Raw genomic sequence first — 20,951 nt, forward strand, 5'->3', positions numbered from 1 at the left:
TTGAAGTACACACACTTCAAACCAGGTTCTCGCTTGCCAGTGTCAGATACTTGATCTTGGAACTCCCTACTCTCATTCTCTTCTGTACCTGTCCTACAATCTTGGTTCCCATGCCCCTGTTGTATTAGTTTAAATCCTCCTTAATAGCTTTAGCGAATTTGCCACCCAGGATATTGGTACCCCTCTGGTTTAGATGAAGACCATCCTGCTTGTAAAGGTGCCACCTACCCCAGAAAGAGCTCCAATTATCCAAAAACCCGAAACCCTCCCTCCTGCACCATCCCTGTAGCCACGTGTTCAACTCCTTTCCCTATTCCTCACCTCACTAGCACGTGGCAACGGCAGCAAACCAGGGAAAACAACTGTTTGTCCTAACTCTAAGCTTCCATCCTCGCTCCCTGAATTTCTGCCTCAAGTCCCCATCTCTCTTCCGACCTATGTCATTGGTGTCAATGTGGACCATTACTTGGGGCTGCTCTACCTTTCCCCAAAGGATCCCAAAAACACGATCAGAGACATCACGGACCCTGGCACCCGTGAGTCTCTCTCATCCCCACAGAGCCTCCTATCTGTCCCCCTAACTATCGAGTCCCCAATGACTACTGCTCTGCTCCTCTTCCCCCTTCCCTTTTGAGCAGCAGGTGCCCCACTGCTTTCCCCTGGTAAGTCATCCCCCCAACAGTATCCAAAATTGAAAGGACATATTTACAATATTTACATATTACCTTTATATACCCTCTGTGTTGTTCAACAGTGGACTACTGGGGCTGTTTACTTATTCAGACAGCTTCTTAGCCCACCTTTCATTAAACCAAGTACCCACTTTGATATATGTTGATCTAAAGATTTCATTTACTAGGTTGTACTCCAACAGGTTTATTTGAAAATACTAGCTTTCGGACCGCTGCTCCTTCAGGTAGCTGTGGAGCAGGATCGTAAGACACAGAATTTATAACAAAAGATCTCAGTGTAGTGTAACTGAAACGATATATTGAACAAACTTAGATAGCTGTTAAGTCTTTCATCTTTTAGAATGGGTGGCAGGTTTTGGTTCATTGATATGTAAATCCCAGAACGTCTTTCCAATCACATTCTTGAGTTAACTTAAGTTTTGATAATAACCTATCCAATGTCTGCACCTACACGTAAAGATTTCATGGCACTCTTGAAGAGAACAGGGAAGTTTACTGCGGTACATGTCTACTTTCTTATACGTTTCTGATCTAATTATCACCGCCATTGATGGCTGTGCCTTCAGCTGCCTAGGTTTTACATTTGGAATTCTTTCTCCAAACCCCTCTCACCTCCTTTAGGATACTGAGCCACTCAACACTTGACTTAAGTTTGGATCATCTGTTCCAATGTTACTTCATAATTTTGCCCAATAATAATCATGACGAGAAAATGATGTCTGAGTGTGGTGAAAGATTTAATGAATTCAGAAGGACACGCTACAATAATTTGTCCACTACAGAGATCGAGTGGAGGAGTAAGACTGGAGGGGAGCCACCACAGATTCAATGAGTGATGTGGTCTCCTTTTATGCAAAAAATTCATGCTGGTCCTGTTTGGCACCTTGGAACATTTCACCATTTTAAAGATGTCACAGAAGGGATGGTTGTTCTCCTCCCAGCATTTATCCATCAAGCAGATTGTCTGGTTGGTTATCTTACTACTGAGTGGCACAGTGCCAGGGACCCGGGTTCAATTCCACTCTTGGGCGACTATCTGCATAGAGTTTGCACATTCTCTCTGTGTCTGCGTGGGTTTTGTCTAGGTGCTCTGGTTTCCTCCCCATTCCAGAGATGTGCAAATTATTTGGATTGGCCATGCTGAATTGCCATAGTGTCCAGGGATGTGCTGTATGGGTTAGCCATGGGGAATGCAGGGATAGGGTATGGGGGTGGGCCTGGGTGGGAGAATAGGTGTGGTCTTGATGGGCTGAATGGCCTGCTTCCACATTGTAGGGAGTCTTTGGATTCTACACTGTTAGAGGGAGCATGCTGTGTGTAAATTGGCTTTTTTTTCCAATTTTTGAAGCCTTTACATATCATTTTGCTATTCTGAACTTGCAGCGTTCCAATTACCTGCACAGAGAGACACTGAAGCTGTCACAGCAATACCCGAACATCCGGATAACCCCATGGCGAATGGTTACAATCTGGGGAGGGGCAAGTCTGCTGAAGATGTACCTGCACTGCATGAAAGATCTACTGGAAATGACAGATTGGGACTGGGACTATTTTATCAACCTAAGTGCCACTGACTACCCCACCAGGTCAGTGTCTTTGAATGATGGGAAGGTGAAATTAATGATTTCCTATTTGGTACCCTTTAGTTTGGTGCACTGTTCTTTCATTAGTGTCATTTTTCTCAGCGATTACTGAAGGTTCCTTAAGGCTAATGAGATAAAGTTAATGTTAAAAAAATTACAGAGATGAGTGTTAAGGTAGATGAGAAAAAAGAATGCTTGTAGAAAAAATACATCTTTATGATATGGTGTCAGGGCCTGTTGTTGAATTCTTTGTTACTGAAGCAAATAGTCAACACCTGAGGTTAGACCTGACAAATGTGATGAGCCGGTGGTGTTTTTCTTGCACAGGTTTCTCAGAATAGCAATTTTGGGAGGGTGAAAGAAAGTCCCTTATTCCATGAGTCATGTGGTTTTAGTGCATACTATCTGACTTTCTTTTAACAGAACAACATTTCTTCTTTTTATAACTTTCCCCTTGATCAAAACTTGCCTTGGAGGGTGTCTTCTGCTTCTTGGAGTTTTGCTGCTGAGGATGTCTGTGCAGTTAGTTTCACAAATGAACCTTTAAGCCCGTCAACTCCACACTGAGCCTCCTGAGAACATCCCATCCAGACCCACCCCTTACCCTATCCCTGTAACCCTGCATTTCCTATGGCTAATCCATGTGGTCTGCACATCCCTGAACACAATTTAGTATGACGAATCCACCTAGGCTGGAGCATCTGGTGGAAACCCACACAGATGCCGTCATCCCAGTACGGAATTGAACCTGGATCCCTGGCACTTTGAGGCAACTGAGCCACTGTACCATTCTGTTCCAAACTGATGAATAAGCTTTCCAACTGTAAGGTTTGATTGGTCCATAGCTTAGACAATAAGATATAGGAGCAGAAGCAGGCCATTCAACTCATTGACCATGGGTGATCTGATAATCTTCAATTCCTGTTTTCTGTCTTTTCCCTTTAATCCTTGGTTTCCTTACTGATTAGAAAATCTGGCAGGTCATGCAGCATTCGAGGAGCAGGAGAATCATAAGGGCATAAGCCATTCATCAGGAATGAGGCTTGTGAGCCAGGGGGGCTCAGAAATAAATGGGAGGAGGGTGGAGTTGGGGGGGGGGGAGGGGAGGTAGCTGGGAATGTGATAGGTATGGGGGAACTGCTCAGTTTCTCTTAAGAGTGTTATGAAGTTGAAGGTGTGTACTGTGCCTTTACGAGAGAGTGAATGCTGTTCTGCGTTGAGAGCTTATAAGTACCTGTGATATGACTAGATAGCAATCTGAGTGTACTGGAAAATTGAAAATATATAGCATTTGGCTGTGCAATGGATACCTGAGTTGGTTGCTGTTTTGACAACAATTTAAATTTAACCAATCAGTTTAAACTTTGCTCCAGGATAGTAAAATCCAATCAAGTTTGAATTTATTGATTTGCCAACATCGACCCAATGAGACGATACTATGTTGGGGAGATAAAAAAGGCAGGCATACTGAAAATCAGAGAGATGAACTGCCATCAACACAGATCCAAGAAATTAGGAAACACTCTCTATCAAAGGTACCTATTCAAATGAAACATAATCACAGTAAAAAGGAAAAAAGACTCAGGGAGATCTTCAGCTAGAAGAAGACAGACATCAAAGACATCAGCTGCTGTATGGTTTTGAAATTAAGTTGATGTAATTTTAATGTGTTTTATTGGAACATTATATTGTTATAGAGTTGGAGGCAGGTAATAAGCAGTTAAGAGAAAGGCGGCTTAGAGTTGTGAATGGTTGTTGTTTATGTTCAGTTTTAGCATTAAAAATAAATTGATGTCATTTTCTTTAAATAGAATTTGGGAGTTCTCTATCACTCATTTTAACAGATTACGAGGCGAGGTGAGCTTTTCTGAGAGTTTGGTTTAATCACTGCTGTGTCGTAACAAGAGTCATAGAGTCATACAGCATGGAAGCAGGCCCTTCGGGCCAAGTTGTCCGCACTGACCAGATATCTCACTCAGATCTATTCCCATTTGCCAGCATTTGGCCTGTATCCCTCTAAATCCTTCCTATTCGTGTACCCGCCCAGATACCTTTTAAATGTTGTAATTGTACTCATCTCCACCACTTCCTCTGTCAGCTTGTTCCCCATGTGCACCACCCACTACATGAAAAAAAGTACCCCTCAGGTCCTTTATAAATCTTTACCCCTCACCTTAATCCTCTGCCCTTGGGTTTTGAATTCCCCCACCATAGGAAAAACTCTTTTGCTATTCATGACCCTCATGATTTTATAAACCTCTCTAAGGTTACCCCTCAGCCTCCAAAGCTCAAAGGAAAAAGCCTGTATTCAGCTGCTCCCTAGAACTCAAATACTCGAATCCCAGAGTAGCATCCTTGTAAGTTAGGACTGCACCCTTTCAAGTTTCACAGCACCTTTCCTACTGCAGGACCAGAATTGTACACCATATTCTAAAAGTGGCCTCACCAATGTCCTGTACAACCGAACGTAACGCTCCAGCTCTTATGCTCAATGCTTTGGCCAATGAAGGCAAGTATACCAAATACCACCTTCATTATCCTGTCTATCTGTGGCTCTCTCTTAAAAGGAACAGTACACATCTTCAACTTCATAACACTTTCCTTGCCTTACTTCCCAAGGGAAGGTCAAGTTTTGCTCATTCTCTAATATGAACATTTACGTATTGATAAAGAAAATTTTCCAGAGCACATTTAACAAATTCTTCACCATCTAAACCTTTAAAACTACTGCAGTCCCAGTCACTGTTTGGTAAATTAAAATCTTCTACTATTACAACCTTATTATTCTTGAAGATATTTGAGATCTGTCTACATATTTGCTTCTTAATTTCCCTCTGACTATTTGGCAGTTGTACATTACAATCCCATCAAGATGATTTCAAACCATATCATTTCACTAAATGACCCCTCAGAAATATCTTCTCTATTTCAGGTAGTAATGCTTGTCTTAATCAAAAATGCCGCTGGCTCTCCTCTCTTGCCTCTCTTTCTCTTCATCTAATACCACCAAAAACCTGGAACATTGTGCTGCCAGTCTTGTCCGTCCCTCAGCCAAGTTTCTGTCAAGCTATGATATCCCAGTCCCATATCCTTATCACCAAAGTTGATGGGGTTGTTAAGAAGGCATATAACGTTTTGGGTTTCATTGACAGGGGGATTGAGTTTAAGAGTCGTGAGGTTTTGCTGCAGCTCTATAAAACCCTGGTTAGACCACACTTGGAATATTGTGTCCAGTTCTGATTGTTTCACTTTAGAAAGGATGTAGATGCTTTTGAGAGGGTGCAGAGAAGATTTACCAGGATGCTAACTGGATTGGAGTGCTTGTCTTGTGAAGAGAAGTTGAGTGAGCTTGGGCTTCTACACTGGAGAGAAGAAGGAAAAGAGGTGACTTGATAGAGGTGTACAAGGTAATGAGAGGCATAGGTAGAGTAGATAGCCAGAGACTTTTCCCCAGGGCAGAAATGGCTGTCACGCGGGGTCATAATTTTAAAGTGATTAGAGGAAGCTGTAGGCGAGATGTCAGAGGTAGGTTCTTTTGCAGAGAGTGGTGGGTGTGTGGAATGCACTGCCAGCAATGGTAGTAGAATCAGAGACATTACGGACATTTAGACGACTACTGCCATCCATGTGCTTGTCCAGCAAATTGAGGGGTGTGTAGGTTAGGTTGATCTTAGAGTAGGATAAATGCTCGGCACAACACAGTGGGCAGAAGGGCCTGTACTGTGCTGCACTGTTCTATGTTCATCAGATTTACCTGCAAGCTGTCTTGCATTGAAATAAATACATAGAACATAGAAAAATACAGCGCAGTACAGGCCCTTTGGCCCTCGATGTTGCGCCGATCCAAGCCCACCTAACCTACACTAGCCCACTATCCTCCATATGCCTATCCAATGCCCGTTTAAATGCCCATAAAGAGGGAGAGTCCACCACTGCTCCTGGCAGGGCATTCCATGAACTCACGACTCGCTGAGTAAAGAATCTACCCCTAACATCTATCCTATATTTACCACCCATTAATTTAAAGCTATGCCCCCTCGTAATAGCTGACTCCATACGTGGAAAAAGGTTCTCATGGTCAACCCTATCTAAACCCCTAATCATCTTGTACACCTCTATCAAGTCACCCCTAAACCTTCTTTTCTCCAATGAAAACAACCCCAAGTGCCTCAGCCTTACCTCATACGATCTTCCTACCATACCAGGCAACATCCTGGCAAACCTCCTCTGCACCCGTTCCAGTGCCTCCACATCCTTCCTATAAGTGCCTCCATATCCTTCATTGGGGGAGTGGGAGGTGAGTTGAAGTGTTCGGCCATGGAGCAGTGGGGATGGTCGGTGTTAACTTTTCTGCCTAATTTAAAACGAGCAACACAGAAATATTTAGCTGTAATCTGTAAATATTCGAATGGCCAAGTTCTATTTAAAGTAATAATTAACTACTTTATTTCTTAAAGTGTAACAGAGAATAATTAACTCACAACTATGAAAAAATACTTACTTTAACCCATCTTTTACCTTCCCTTCTATGAAATCAGTTACCAAAAACTCCCAATTAAGATTTCCTAAACCACATTTCTTATCACTCAACCAGGCAGCTTTCAATTGATCTATTTGGATCTTCCTGTGACTTCTTATCTTCCTCATAGGAATTTCTGCATCAGAAATTACAGATTTATAAAGTAGTTTTAAGAGAGCTATTTTTCAGGCAGACTGGTGGCATGGCAGTTCTCCTCCCAAATATTAAATTTTCCCAGTTTTAAGGTTTGTGAGGCACGACCTCCCTTCACAAAACCATGCTGACTATCGTTGATCACATTATTCCTATCCAGATGTTCATAAATCCTATCCCTTACAATTCTCTCTAAGATTTTGCCCACAACAGAAGTGAGACTCACCGGCCTATAGTTACTAGGGTTATCCCTACTCCCCTTCTTGAACAAGGGAACCACATTTGCTATCCTGCAGTCTTCTGGCACTATTCCTGCAGACAACGAGGAAATAAAAATCAAGGCCAATGGCTCTGCAATCTCTTCCCTTCCTCCCTTGCAGTTTAATTCTTCAGAGTTACTTCATTCTGTGACTTGCCTTTGTCTGTCTTTTCTAATTAAATTGCTCTTTTCTGATTCAAACCTATCCTCATCATTCTATTTTCACTGTTACTTAGGAAGGGGGCTTCACCCTTCTCTAAAAGTTTAAAGGGTCTTGAAATAGAACTAGCAAATCTCCCCACCAGAATATTGGTCTCTTTCCAGATTAGCTGAAGTCTATCCTTTTTGAACAGGTGTCTTCTGTCCCAGAAAAGATCCCAATAATCCAAGAAACCGAATCCCTGCATATTGCATCACCTCTTCGGCCATTGATTTACCTGCGCTTTTTTATTCCTTCCCTCTTTAGAGTTTGGCACCGGAAGTAAACGAGAGATTATTACTTTTGTGTACTGTTTTTTAACCTTCTACCTAACCTCTTATATTCACTCTGCAAAACCTTAACCCTATCCCTGAATATGTAATTCCTGCAAAACAACAACTTCGGGCTTCCCCGTCTCCCCTTTGACAATATGCTTCAATGTTTTGAGATGTTCTTAACCTTTAATCCTGTCTGTGCCTCTGACAGAAGAGTTCCCTATAACAATTACTCTTTTAAATCTTGACAAATCCCTTTTAACATAAGATTCATTCTTTACATCAAACTTTATTTTTATAAGACAAATCCCTCATCTCTGGAGGAGAAAGTGAGGTCTGCAGATGCTGGAGATCAGAGCTGGAAATGTGTTGCTGGAAAAGCGCAGCAGGTCAGGCAGCATCCAGGGAACAGGAGAATCGACGTTTCGGGATTCTCCTGTTCCCTGGATGCTGCCTGACCTGCGCTTTTCCAGCAACACATTTCCAGCCCTCATCTCTGGAGTCAATTTACTGAACCTCCTCTGAACTACCTCTAATCAAACGACATTCCTCCCCAAGTAAGGGCACCAGAATTATACATAATACGTATACGGAATACTCCAGCCGTAGTGTCATGAGTGTTTTGTGCAGTTGCAACAACACTTTCCTACTTTTGTGCTCTATTCCTTTATTTGGTATTAAATGCTAAAATTTCATTTACCATCCTTGTTACCTCCAGTATGTGCATGTTAGTTTTCTGTAATTCATGTATGAGGACTTCTAAATCACTCTGAAGTTTATCTCAATTTCGATAATTAACTTATCTATTCCTCCAAACAGAATGGATAATCTCATTCTTATCCATGTTAAACTTATTTCACCAAATTTTGGCATTCACCTAACCATATCCATTTATAGATTTCTTATTTCTTTATTGCAACCGACATTCCCACCTATTTTAGTGTCTTCCATAAATTTGGCTATAGTACATCTATCCCTGCATCCAAGTCATTAATATATGTTATAAATAGTCTGTGGACCAAACCCGATATCTTGCCAATCAGAAAAAGACCCAGTTATCCCGAATCTCTGATTTCTGTTGATTTGCCAATATTCTATCCAAGCTAATAAATTACTCTGATCCCCATTACCTTTTGTTAACCATTTTTTTGCAGGAACTTATTAAATGCTTAGTGGAAGTGCAGACATACTATATCTACATGCTCCCCATCATCTACCTTGCTTGCTACACAGAAAATTTGTTAAACATTATTTACCCTCCATAAAACCAATGCTGGCTCTGATGGATTGAGTTTTGACTTTTAAAATGGATTCTAACAATTTCCCACCATGCATGCTAAATTTCTAGTTTCCTAATTTCTATGCCTCCCTTTTTAGAATAAGGGGTAATATAAAAATGTAATACAATAATTATATTAGCATTTTTCCAATCAGCTGGAACCATTCTCACATCAAGGGAATTTTGGAATATTGTAACTAGTGGATTCAATATCTTTACTGCCTGTTCTTTTAAGACCCATCAGGCCCTGGGGACTTGTCTGCCTTCAATCCCAGTAGTTTTACCCTAATGATTGTCTTAAACTTCTCCCTTTTCTATAATCTCTCCATTACCTGTTACTATTGAGTAAATAGTAGAGTCATGGAGTACAGAAACAGACCTTTCAATCCAACCAATCTATGCCAACCATAATCCCAAACCAAGTTAGTCCCGTCTGCCTATGCTTGGACTATATCTCTCCAAACATTTCTTATTCATTTATTTATCTAAATATCTTTAACAATGTTACAACTGTACCTACATCCACCATTTCCTCTAGAAGTTCACACACAAACCACTCTGTGTGCAAATAAAATGGCCTATCATGTCTTTTTACACCTTTCTCCTCTCACCTTAAAAATATGCCCCCAAATCTTGAAATTCCCCACCCTAGGGAAAAGACACATACCATTCAACTTACCTGTACGTCTCATGATTTTATAAACCTTCACATGGTCACTTCTCAACCTCCTGTTCTCCAGTGGAAAAAGTCCCTACCTATCCAGTCTCCCCTTTTAACTCAAACCCTCCATTCCTGGTAACATCCTGGTGAATCTCTTCTGAAGCCTCTCCAACTTAATAATATTAATGTAGCACAATCTGCTGTGAAAACTGAAGCAAAATGTTGATCTAGTGAAAGTCCCTCATATCTTGGATCAATCTAGTGAGCATTTTCTAGGCGGTCTTCACTGCCATTTTGTCTTTGCTCAAATAAGGGGACCAAACCTGCTCTCCGTATTATAGTTGTGGTCTAACTAATACCTGGTTTAGTTTTAGCAAAACAAACCATTTTATACTCCATTCACTTTGAGGTAAAGGCCAATAGACCATGCCTTCCCTCTTACCCGATGAATGTTGATGCTTATTTTTAACGATTCTGCCTTCCTACCTGCTTTCCACCGATTCCACTGATACTTGTTCCACTTTATCTATCTTATTTGTTGACTCCTCAAAGAGTTGTAGTAAATATGTCTGATTTCCCTTTCATGAAGCCATGTTGTCTCTACTTCACTGTGTTATGTTTTTCTAAATGTTTTGCTCTTACATACTTAGACTATAACATTTTCTTAGTGGCAGCTGTTAAGTTAATTGGCCTATCATCTATATTTTGATTCCCTTTTTGAACAAGGGAGTTTGTCAAGACCATTTTTTTTTCCCTTGTACTTAGATTAGATTAGATTATTAGATTAGATTACATTACAGTGTGGAAACAGGCCCTTCCCTTGTACTTCTGATTACTTACTAAATTGGGAAAAAAACTGGTTGAATAACAAGTTGCTTGACACTCATTGTAATTGCTAAGTTTTTTGTCAATCCAGGTTTAGAGGACTGGTAAATTGGGGAATTTGAAGTACTTCTAAACATTTTAAACTTTTGTTATGGCTCTGGGAATGGTGGGAATTGATTTCCTGTATGCTAACCCAGTGAGATGTAACAAAATGTGGGGTGTGGGGGGTGTTTGTCCACGTTTGATTTCAGGCACAGGGATTGAGGATTTGGGATGTGGTGTTTGTAATTAGCGCAAGTGAAAGAAAACTACAGGTTCTGTGCTGCATTTAAGACATGACACTGGAAATGGTAAAGGATTTGCATCATGTGGCAACTTTATCCCTGGCAGTTAAAACTCAGGCTGATTGACTTTGCAAAGAAAGTGAAGGTAGCATTGCCTGGCAGAGCTAAGGAAGACGGAAGCAATCGAGGTACCAGCATAGCTGCTTAGAGGAAGTACAGGAGCAATCAAGTATCTGGGTAGTGAAGTCAGGTGATATTCAGTTCTGGTCAGAGCAACTTGAGCATGAGGAGAAAATGAAGAAACTCAAATGGTATAAGAAGACAAGGAAAAAGCAGAAGAAAAATGAGGAAATAGGATTGACAAGAATGGAAATGAGAAAATTAAAATTAAAACTGCAAGAAAGAGATGAAGCAAAGAGAATATAAATATTAGCTTGAAAAGATGCACTTGAAATAGGAGCTGATGCAGATTGCAGTGGAGAGAATTTGAGTCATAATTTAAAGTCCAGTAAGAAAATGTTTAAGTTTGCACAAGCTGTACCAAATTTGAGGAAATGGATGTGGAGGCATTCCTCATGTCATTTGAAAAATAGCCAGAAATTAATTGGGAAAAGACGACTGGACAATATCCGTGCAGAGTAAGTTCACAAAAAAGCGCAGGAAATTTATACTTCACTGTCAGAGAGCTTTGTTGGGATTGTGGCACAGTAAAGAAAACTACATTGGCTGCATAGGTGTTTGAGCCTGAGGCTTAGAGGCCAAGATTCTAGTATTTAAGGAAGAAGCCTGGGCAAATCCGTATTGAATTTGTAAGCTTAAGCAAAGTAATTTTGACAGGTTGAAATGAGCATTAGAAGCTGAAAACAGTCATGAAGCTCTTGATTATTCTCCTTGAAGAATTTAAAAACTCACTGCCTTTCACAATAAGAATCCATGTTGAGGAGCAAAGCATTGCAAAACTGTGAGATGAGCAATAATAATGGCTGACGATAATGAGCTGAATCATTAAAAAGGAAAGTTTTTTTTCCCATTACCCCAATAAGTTTGAAATGAATAGAAAGTGGAAGAGTGAAAGAAAGGCAAGTAGCCAAGGTAAGACATGGTGTTACAACATGGCGGTGAGCCCTCCTGCTAATTAAACCAAACGCACGGAAAAGATCACCTCACCTTGTATCTGTTAAAGTATGAATGACAGAGAACTACCTAAATTCCACTGTTTAAAGAAAAAAATTGCAATTTTATTTCTTAACTCCAATGCAACAATTATTTACAATTCTAAGCCTCCTTTGTCTTAGTGATTTATCTACGTCCCATTCTATAACAATATACTGATCCAATAAAACCTCTATTAAATTTACAGCAAATCAGTTTTCAAAACCAGATGGCTTTGAGTGTCAATTCTCCTCTGTTTGCAAATGTCCCTGGGTTGTCTTTGGTCTTCTGCTGCACAGATATTTCATATGCAAAAGATGCCTTTTAGAGAGTGTTTTGAATAGCAGTCTGTTGATTGCAGAAGGTGCTCTTTCTCTGGCTAAATGTCCAAAATGCCTGCTTTTTATACCCCAAAACATCAGATCGTCTCATTGGTTCGATATTGTCAAAACAGTAAAATTTGAACTCGATTGAGTTTTAGTGTCTTGGGGCTTAATTTATACTGGTTAAATTTGAGCTGCTGTGAAAACAAGGAGACATCTAGGTTATCACAATATGTTACATGTTTCAATTTTCCAGCACCCTCTGTGACTGCTATCAGTCACATGACAGGTGAAGCATTCACTCTCTTAAAGGTTCAGTACCACGCCTTCAACTTCGTAACAATAGATAGTATCGATGTCTCCTCCTCAGGTCTGAAGGCCTGAGGGTAGAGGTAGGAATTGAAAGCCGATGTGTTTCCATTGTAGCAAGTGGGGCTCATTCATTCAAAATGCTGGCAGTTGCTAGGGAAGCCATTGGATTTATTTGAGATTGTGGAGTCCAAAACTAAACTAAACCCATCACATTTAATTATAACTAAAGGAGTTAAAAATTCTGTGTATAGAAGTAGTGCATAGGGTAGGTCAGAGATATGAAAGGTTGTTATCTGAAGGAACTAATCCTTTCTCTTCAAATGAACCATCCAAGCCTATAATTATTCTCAGGGATAAAAGTAAATTACTGCGGATGCTGGAATCTGAAACCAAAAGAGAAAATGCTGGAAAATCTCAGCAGGTCTGGCAGCATCTGGAAGGAGAGCAAAGAGCTGATGTTTCGAGTCTAACTGACCCTTTGTCAAAGCTTTGACAAAGGGTCAGTTAGACTCGAAACATCAGCTCTTTTCTCTCCTTACAGATGCTGCCAGACCTGCTGAGATTATTCTCAGGGATACTCGTGCTCCTCAAGCTTTCTTGCTGGGAGTTCAATGAAAACTGAAATGTTGGCAAATGGGATGGGTGGAGAGCATAGTCAAAGTCAAAGTCTTATCGGAGTGTGACTTGTTGTCTGGACTAGTGGTGGTTGAGGTAGTGAAGAAATTACCCATGTATGGAGTTGATTTACCTCTGAAGGGTGATTTAGCGAGAGTGAGAGTTATAGCTTTGTCTTTAATCTCAGAAAACCCAGATGAGACGAAAGCGATGTTTTCTATTCGTTAGCCAATCTTCTATCCATGCCAGTATACTATCTTCAATACCATGGGCTCTTATTAAGTAGCCGAATGTATTGTAGCTTATCAAACATCTTCTGAAAATTCAAATGTATTACATCCACTGCTTCCCTTTTATCTTGCTTCTTACCACCTCAGAGAATTCTATAGATTTGTCAGATATAATTTCCACTTCGTATAGGTATGCTGATTCTGCTTTGATATTTCTGCTCTGCTATAACATCCTTTATAATAGACGATAATATTTTTCCAATGATAGTTTTAAGTTCTGGCCAATTGTTACTACTTCTGCTCTATCTACTGAGGGATTAGTATGAGATTATTGTTATAGAATGATAAATGCATAGAAGTTAGGAGCAGAAGTTGGTCAGATAGTCCTCGAAGCCTCCTCCTGACTGATTTGATTGTATCCTCAAGTCTGTATTTTTGCCTGTCCTGACACTGTTTCACCCCTTTGCTTGACAAGAATCTGTATACCCGTGAGTTAAAAATATTTAAGGGCTCTGCTAACATTGGCTTTCCAGGAAGAGAGTTCTAAAGACTATCAAAACTCAAAAAGAATAAGCCTCATGTCTGTTTTAGTTAAGTGATCACTGAATTTCAAACATTGCTCTAGATTCTCCTGCAAGAGTAAGCATCCTCTCTACAGCTAGCCTGTGAAGGCCCCTCAGGATCTTCTAGGTTTCAAACAAGTCACCTCTTACTCCTCTAAACTACAAGCCTATCCTGTTCAATCTTTCCTCATAAGACAGCCCTCACCATTCCAAGGATTGGTCGAGTGGGTTCATAGAACCTTAGAATCCCAGTCACAGTGTGGAAGTGGGCCATTTGGCTCATCGAGTCCACATCAACCCTCCAAAGAGCATTCCACCGAAACCACTCTTCCCTATCCCGTAGCCCTCCATTTTCCATGGCTAATCCACCTAGCCAGTATATCCCTGAACATGATGAACAATTTAGCATGGCCAGTCCACCCAACCTACACATCTTTGGACTGTGGGAGAAAACCAGGGCGCCTAGAGGAAACCCACACAGACAAGAGGAGAATGTGCAAACTCCACCCAAACAGTCGACTGAGGGTGAAGTTGAACCAGGACCCCTAGCTCTATGAGGCAGCAATGCCTAACCACTGTTGCCCAGCGCTCCCGGGGTTCAGTTCTTCTAAAATCCTCTTCTCAGTAATTTACATTGTCCTGTATTTGGTTTCTTCAGTATAGTTAGAAAAGTTACTGGATTTTGTGAAGTCCTAGGGAAATAATCAGGCCAATTTAAAATAGGTTCTGTCCAAATGTGTTAATTCATTGTTACGTTAATGATTCAGTTAAGATGGTTGGTGTTGGACGTAGAAAAAAAATCTTTGAGGAGAAAGTGAGGACTGCAGATGCTGGAGATCAGAGCTGAAAATATGTTGCTGGGAAAGCGCAGCAGGTCAGGCAGCATCCAGGGAACAGGAGAATCGACGTTTCGGGCATAAGCCCTTCTTCTGGAACTTCCTGAAGAAGGGCCTGTGCCCGAAACGTCGAATCTCCTGTTCCCTGGATGCTGCCTGACCTGCTGTGCTGTTCCAGCAATAAAGTTTCAACTTAGTGTATTTCTCCATATTTGACCCTGTGCTGTATCTGTCCTAGGAGTGTTTGATGGGGACTGTCTAGAGGTAACTTTACTCTGTACTTAACTTCATGGTGTACTTGCCCTGGGAGTGTTCGATGGGACTGTTTAGAGGGTGCTTTAATCTGTATCCTGCCCAACTGGGAGAGATTGATGGTAACCAAGTTGTAAAAAGATCATTCCCTAAACTTTCAAAGCAAAATACTGATGAAGCTGGAAATTTGAAAAAGGTCACTATCCTTTTGTGGGCAATGGTTCAGCCTTTTGTGGCACAGTGCCAGAGACCCGGGTTCAATTCCCGACTCAGGCGACTGTCTGTGTGGAGTTTGCACATTCTCCCCGTGTCTGCGTGGGTTTCCTCCGGGTGCTCCGGTTTCCTCCCACAGTCCAAAAATGTGCAGATTAGGTGAATTGGCCATGCTAAATTGCCCGTAGTGTTAGGTGCAGGGGTAAATGTAGGGGAATGGGTCTGGGTGGGTGCGCTTCAGCGGGTCGGTGTGGACTTGTTGGGCCGAAGGGCCTGTTTCCACACTGTAAGTAATCTAAGTAATCCAGCAGATTAAATAGTAACTAGATCCTGCATTTTAACTAGTATTAATAGTGGAGTTTAGATGTAAAAGATTATAACTCTTTTCTTATATTGCTAACTGTTTTAACTCTTCTATTTCACAGGACAAATGATGAGCTGGTGGGATTCCTGTCCAGGTATAGAGAGAAAAATTTTCTGAAATCGCATGGCCGGGATAATGCCAGGTACGAGCCAAAACTGGCTGAACCGCTGCAGGTTATGGCAAATCTTGTTATAACCTGGGGCTGTGTTGAGTGAACTGGTTTCAATCAATCAGGCGAAAGTGGGTACTGCAAATGCTGGTATTAGAGATTAGATCAAGATTAGAGTAGTGCTGGAAAAGCACAGCATCCAAGAAGCAGGAAAATCGATGTTTCGGGAAAAAGCCCTTATCAGGACTGAGGCTGGGTACCTCGGGGGTAGGGAGATAAGTGGGAGAGGTGTGGGGCTGGAGGGAAGGAAGCTGAGAGTGCAATAGGTGGATGGACGTGGGGTAAAGGTGATAGGTCATAGTGGAGGGTGGAACCAGGAATGCAATTGGAGCATTTCAGCTGGGCCAGCAATATAGGTCTTGTACTGTCAAGGTTAAACCAAATGAAAGTCTAAGGCCCTGAGTGTGAACTGTGATTGCTGTTGTGCTTAGGAAGACTAAACTGGATAGACTGTGTACATGAAGTCCAAGTTGTTGCCACGCATAGAAGTTATCAGTAGATCTCAAAACCAATTCGTTGCGGAGCAATATTATCTGAACAAGTTTAATGCTGAAACAAAAACAGAAATTATGGGAGAAACCCAGAAAATCTGGCAGTCTCTGTGGAGAGAAAGCAGAGTTAACATTTCGCGACCAGTGACCCATCTGCAGAATCCTTTACTGAACCGTCCTGCTGGTTAAATTGGAAGGCAAACTAAAATTAAAGTTACACTGAACTTTGAGTGCTGCTTTTAGCTCTGGTTACTGCACTATAGTCCACGAAGTGACACAGGGAGGGTCTTGAGACTAACTTATAGTGTGAGACACTTTATAGTGGAGTATAAGTTAGTCAACTGGAAAGGGGATGACCTCAGGAAGGCATTGCAATATAGTAAAGGTGAGAAGCTGAAATAAATAATGATCAAATTTTAGCCTGATGTCAGAGAGATCAGCAATTCCAGTGGGTTATGGATTGGACATTGAGAGCATTTCAAGGCCTACTGGATCTAGTAATGGGTGAACAAAAGTGGATTTTCCTCACCTATGTTTAACTTGTGACTGCATGTAAGGCCAAAGTGTTAGTGAAATTTAGCAACTTTAAGATCTGTTCTGCATAATATGAAATGGAAAAATTAGTTAATATTGCATATCAGAAAATGTGTGTGTTTATGAAAGCACAAACTAGGATAATGTAGTCTGGAATTTCTTGATTTGGGATTTCCTGATCTGCATACCAGTTAATTTTACTCACTTAGCCACTGGGTTACAATGGTGGGCACACTATTACTGGTTTCTACATACCTAGGTTAGCAAGAGGGTGAATCAGTGAGGATACCAATTTAATTTGCGGACACATTGTAAGATATGAGCATTGTGAAGAAATTTTGGGCCACTAAATAATCTGCAGCACCTGTCTTGAATGGTGAATTTGGGGAAGCTTGCTGGTATTTGTACAAAGCAGCATGTGAAATTAAACTCACTATATCTAGCATGTCTGATTTCTTGTAAAGATCCAACTGGTTTAGTAAGTTCTTTCGGAGAGGAAGACTCTTGTGTTTCTCCAGTCCCACTCTATGGTCCACATCTTCCAGTCTCTGATTAATCAAAGACTGGATCTATCTCCAGTGATATACATTGGGAAAACTAGGAAATACACTGATAATGTGGGTTTTGCCTAGGAAATGTACCCTTCGAATGGAGAATTCCCCGGCTTGTAAGGACGTTCCACAAATGTCTTCAACTCAGACTGAAGTAACTCCATAGAGGCCAGTATACTGTTACCAACACATACTTTATTTATACGTAAAGAGTCCTTGACACTGACCCAGCTTCCTCAGAGCCAACTCTGAGTGAACAGAGCTCTGACATTCCTGTTTATTTTTTTTTTAATTTCCACCACCAGGAAGATAGGAAAACACCCGGGTGGCCAGTGACAAACACTGCCCTTCACATCAAAGGGCAGTGCTGTGTGATCAAAACAGTGAAGGGGACATTCCTGTTTATATCTGTCAGCCAGAGCTCCCTGATTGGACCAGATTAACAGCCCCCATCAGAGAACTCACATTCTTTGAGGTCCACTTGGCTGACCTTGTTATAATTACTACACTGACCACTCCTAAACCACTTCTTACTCCAACCCCATCTTCTGACTCCTCATGATATGATCAAAATATCCTACCCACCTTGCCAACATATTAGCTAGCATTTTCCCCATCTGCCATCTGTTTTCCTCACTGTCTCACACATTTATTAGCACATGTAGGAATGTGGGGGCATGAGTATACCATTCAGCTGCTTAAATTTGATCTGTCATTCTCTATCATAGAATCCCTGCAGTGTGGAAGCAGGTCATTCGGCCGACACCCACCGAAGTGCATCCCCCTCAGACCCTATCCTTATAAACTTGCATTTCCTGCACATCCCTGGACACTATTTAGCATGGCCAGTCCACCTAACCTGCACATCTTTGTACCATGAGAGGAAACTGGAGGACCTGGAGGCAACCCATGTAGACACGGGGGAATGTGCATGCAGGCAGTTGCCCAAGGCTGAAATTGAATGTGGCCCTGGTGCCGTGAGACAGCAGTGCTAACCACTGATCATCCGCCACAACGTCATTTTTTTGCACTATCTCCATATTTCTTGAGCTCATTAATGACTATTAGTCTATTATCTTGAACACACTCACCTTACAGAGTCCTATGGGTTAGGGAATTGCAGAATTCACAACCTTCTGAGTGGAGACATTCTTCCTCTCCTTGGTCCAGAACAGCTTTCCTCTCTGAGATTATGTCCCCAGCATGTGGATCCTTTCTGCACTTCCCTATTCAAGCCCTTTAAGGATTTTTATAAGTTGTAATGAGATCAGCTTTCATTCTTCCAAATTCAACAGAATAAAGGCCTAAACTGCTGAATCTCTCCTTTTAATGTAATCCCATCATTTCTTGCAATGAAAACCTGTTTCAGTGCCTGAAGGTTTTCAGTATTTAGTGAACGAAGACTTACTAGTAAATGGCAACTATTGCTGTCAAAATAGGGCTTGCTCCATAGGAAATAAACACAAAACAGGACAGCACAGGAATGGGCGTTTCAGCCCATGATGTTGTGCCAAACGTGACCCCAAATGAGACTAATCCCTTATGCCTATGTCCATGTCCTTCCATTCCTTGCATACTCATGTGCTTACCTAAAAGTCCCTTAAGTGTCCTTAATGAATCTGTATCACCACTACCCCTGCAAGTGCTTTCCAGAATCCTACAACACTCTGTGTAAAAAGAAAACTTGCCCCCTCACGTCTCCTTTGAACTTGCCCTTCTCACCTTAAATGCATGCTCCCTAGTATTAAACAGTCAACCCTATCTATGCATTTCATAATTTTATAGACTTCTATCAGATATCCCATCAGCCTCTGCCACTTGGAAAAAACAACCTGTGTTTTTCTAGCCTCTCCTTATAGCTCAAAACCTCTATTCCAGGTAGCATCCTCATAAACCTCTTCTGTACCCTCTCTAAAGCCTCCACATCCTTTTTGTAATATGGTGACCAGAATTGAATGCAATACTCTAAGTGTGGCCAAGCCAGTCTTATAAAGCTACAACATGACATCCTGACTCTTGTGCTCAATTCCCCAACCAATAAAGGCAAACATGCCTGACACCTTTATCACCCTACCTACTTACGTAGCCACTTTCAGGGAGCTATGGACTTGAACCCCAAGATCCTTCTGTACATCAATTCTGTTCAGAGTCCTGCCATTAACTGTATACTTTTCTGTAACATTTGGCTGAGGAGCTGGTGTATGGGGGAAGGATTCACATTTTTGGATCATTGGAATCTCTTTTGGGGTAGAAGTGACCTGTGCAAGAAGGATGGATTGCACCTAAATTGGCAGGGGACTAATATACTGGCAGGGAAATTTGCTAGAACTGCTTGGGAGGATTTAAACTAGTAAAGGTAGGGGGGGGTGGGACTCAGGGAGATAGTGAAGAAAGAGATCGATCTGAGACGGGTTAAGCTGAGAACAGAAGTGAGTCATACAGTTAGGGACAAGGTAGGACTAATAAATTAAACTGCATTTATTTCAATGCAAGGGGCCTAACAGGGAAGGCAGATGAACTCAGGGCATGGTTGGGAACATGGGACTGGGATATCATAGCAATTACGGAAACATGGCTCAGGGATGGGCAGGACTGGCAGCTTAATGTTCCAGGATACAAATGCTACAGGAAGGATAGAAAGGGAGGCAAAAGAAGAGGGAGAGTGGCATTTTTGAAAAGGAATAGCATTACAGCTGTGCTGAGGGAGGATATTCCCGGAAATATATCCTGGGATGTTATTTGGGTGGAACTGAGAAATAAGAAAGGGATAATCACCTTATTGGGATTGTATTATAGACCCCCCAGTAGTCAGAGGGAAATTGAGAAACAAACTTGTAAGGAGATCTCAGCTATCTGTAAGAATAATAGGGTGATTATGGTAGGGGATTTTAACTTTCCAAACATTCAACTGGGTCTGCCATAGTGTTAAAGGTTTAGAGGAATTTCCTAAGTGCGTACAAGACAATTTTCTGATTCAGTATGTGGATGTACCTACTAGAGAAGGTGCAAAACTTGACCTACTCTTGGGAAATAAGGCAGGGCAGGTGACTGAGGTGTCAGTGGGGGAGCACTTTGGGGCCAGTGACTGTAATTCTATGAGTTTTAAAATAGTGGTGGAAAAGGATAGACCAGATCTAAAAGTTGAAGTTCTAAATTGGAGAAAGGCCAATTTTGATGGTATTAGGCAAGAATTTTCAAAAGCTGACTGGGGGCAGATGTTCGCAGGTAAAGAGACGACTGGAAAATGGGAAACCTTCAGAAATGAGATAACAAGAACCCAAAGAAAGTATATTCCTGTCAGGGTGAAAGGGAAGGCTGGTAGGTATAGGGAATGCTGGATGACTAAAGAAATTGAGGGTTTGGTTAAGAAAAAGAAGAAAGCATATGTCAGGTACAGACAGGATAGATCGAGTGAAGCCTTAGAAGAGTATAAAGGCAGAGAAGTGATTGCTGGGCCTCTTGCTGAGATATTTGTATCATCGATAGTCACAGGTGAGGTGCCGGTAGACTGGAGGTTGGCAAACGTGGTACCATTGTTTAAGAAGGGCGGTAAAGACAAGCCAGGGAACTATAGACCAGTGAGCCTGACCTCGGTGGTGGGCAATTTGTTGGAGGGA

General features: G+C 41.5%; 1 protein-coding gene across 2 annotated transcripts in view; it reads left to right on the plus strand.

Annotated features, from left to right (window-relative positions):
- xylt2 (xylosyltransferase II) overlaps nucleotides 1-20,951 on the plus strand; it is a 190,188-nt gene that overhangs the window by 72,829 nt on the left and 96,408 nt on the right. For both annotated transcript variants that reach the window (XR_006315166.1, XM_043714272.1), the window contains exons 4-5: nucleotides 2,076-2,278; nucleotides 15,651-15,731. Coding sequence is in view for 1 of the 2 variants with exons in the window: in XM_043714272.1 (XP_043570207.1) it covers nucleotides 2,076-2,278; nucleotides 15,651-15,731 (284 nt within the window). In the remaining variant the exon portion in view is untranslated. The remainder of the gene's footprint in view (nucleotides 1-2,075; nucleotides 2,279-15,650; nucleotides 15,732-20,951) is intronic.

This window comes from Chiloscyllium plagiosum, chromosome 24 (assembly GCF_004010195.1).
Source record: "Chiloscyllium plagiosum isolate BGI_BamShark_2017 chromosome 24, ASM401019v2, whole genome shotgun sequence".
NCBI lineage: Eukaryota > Metazoa > Chordata > Chondrichthyes > Orectolobiformes > Hemiscylliidae > Chiloscyllium > Chiloscyllium plagiosum.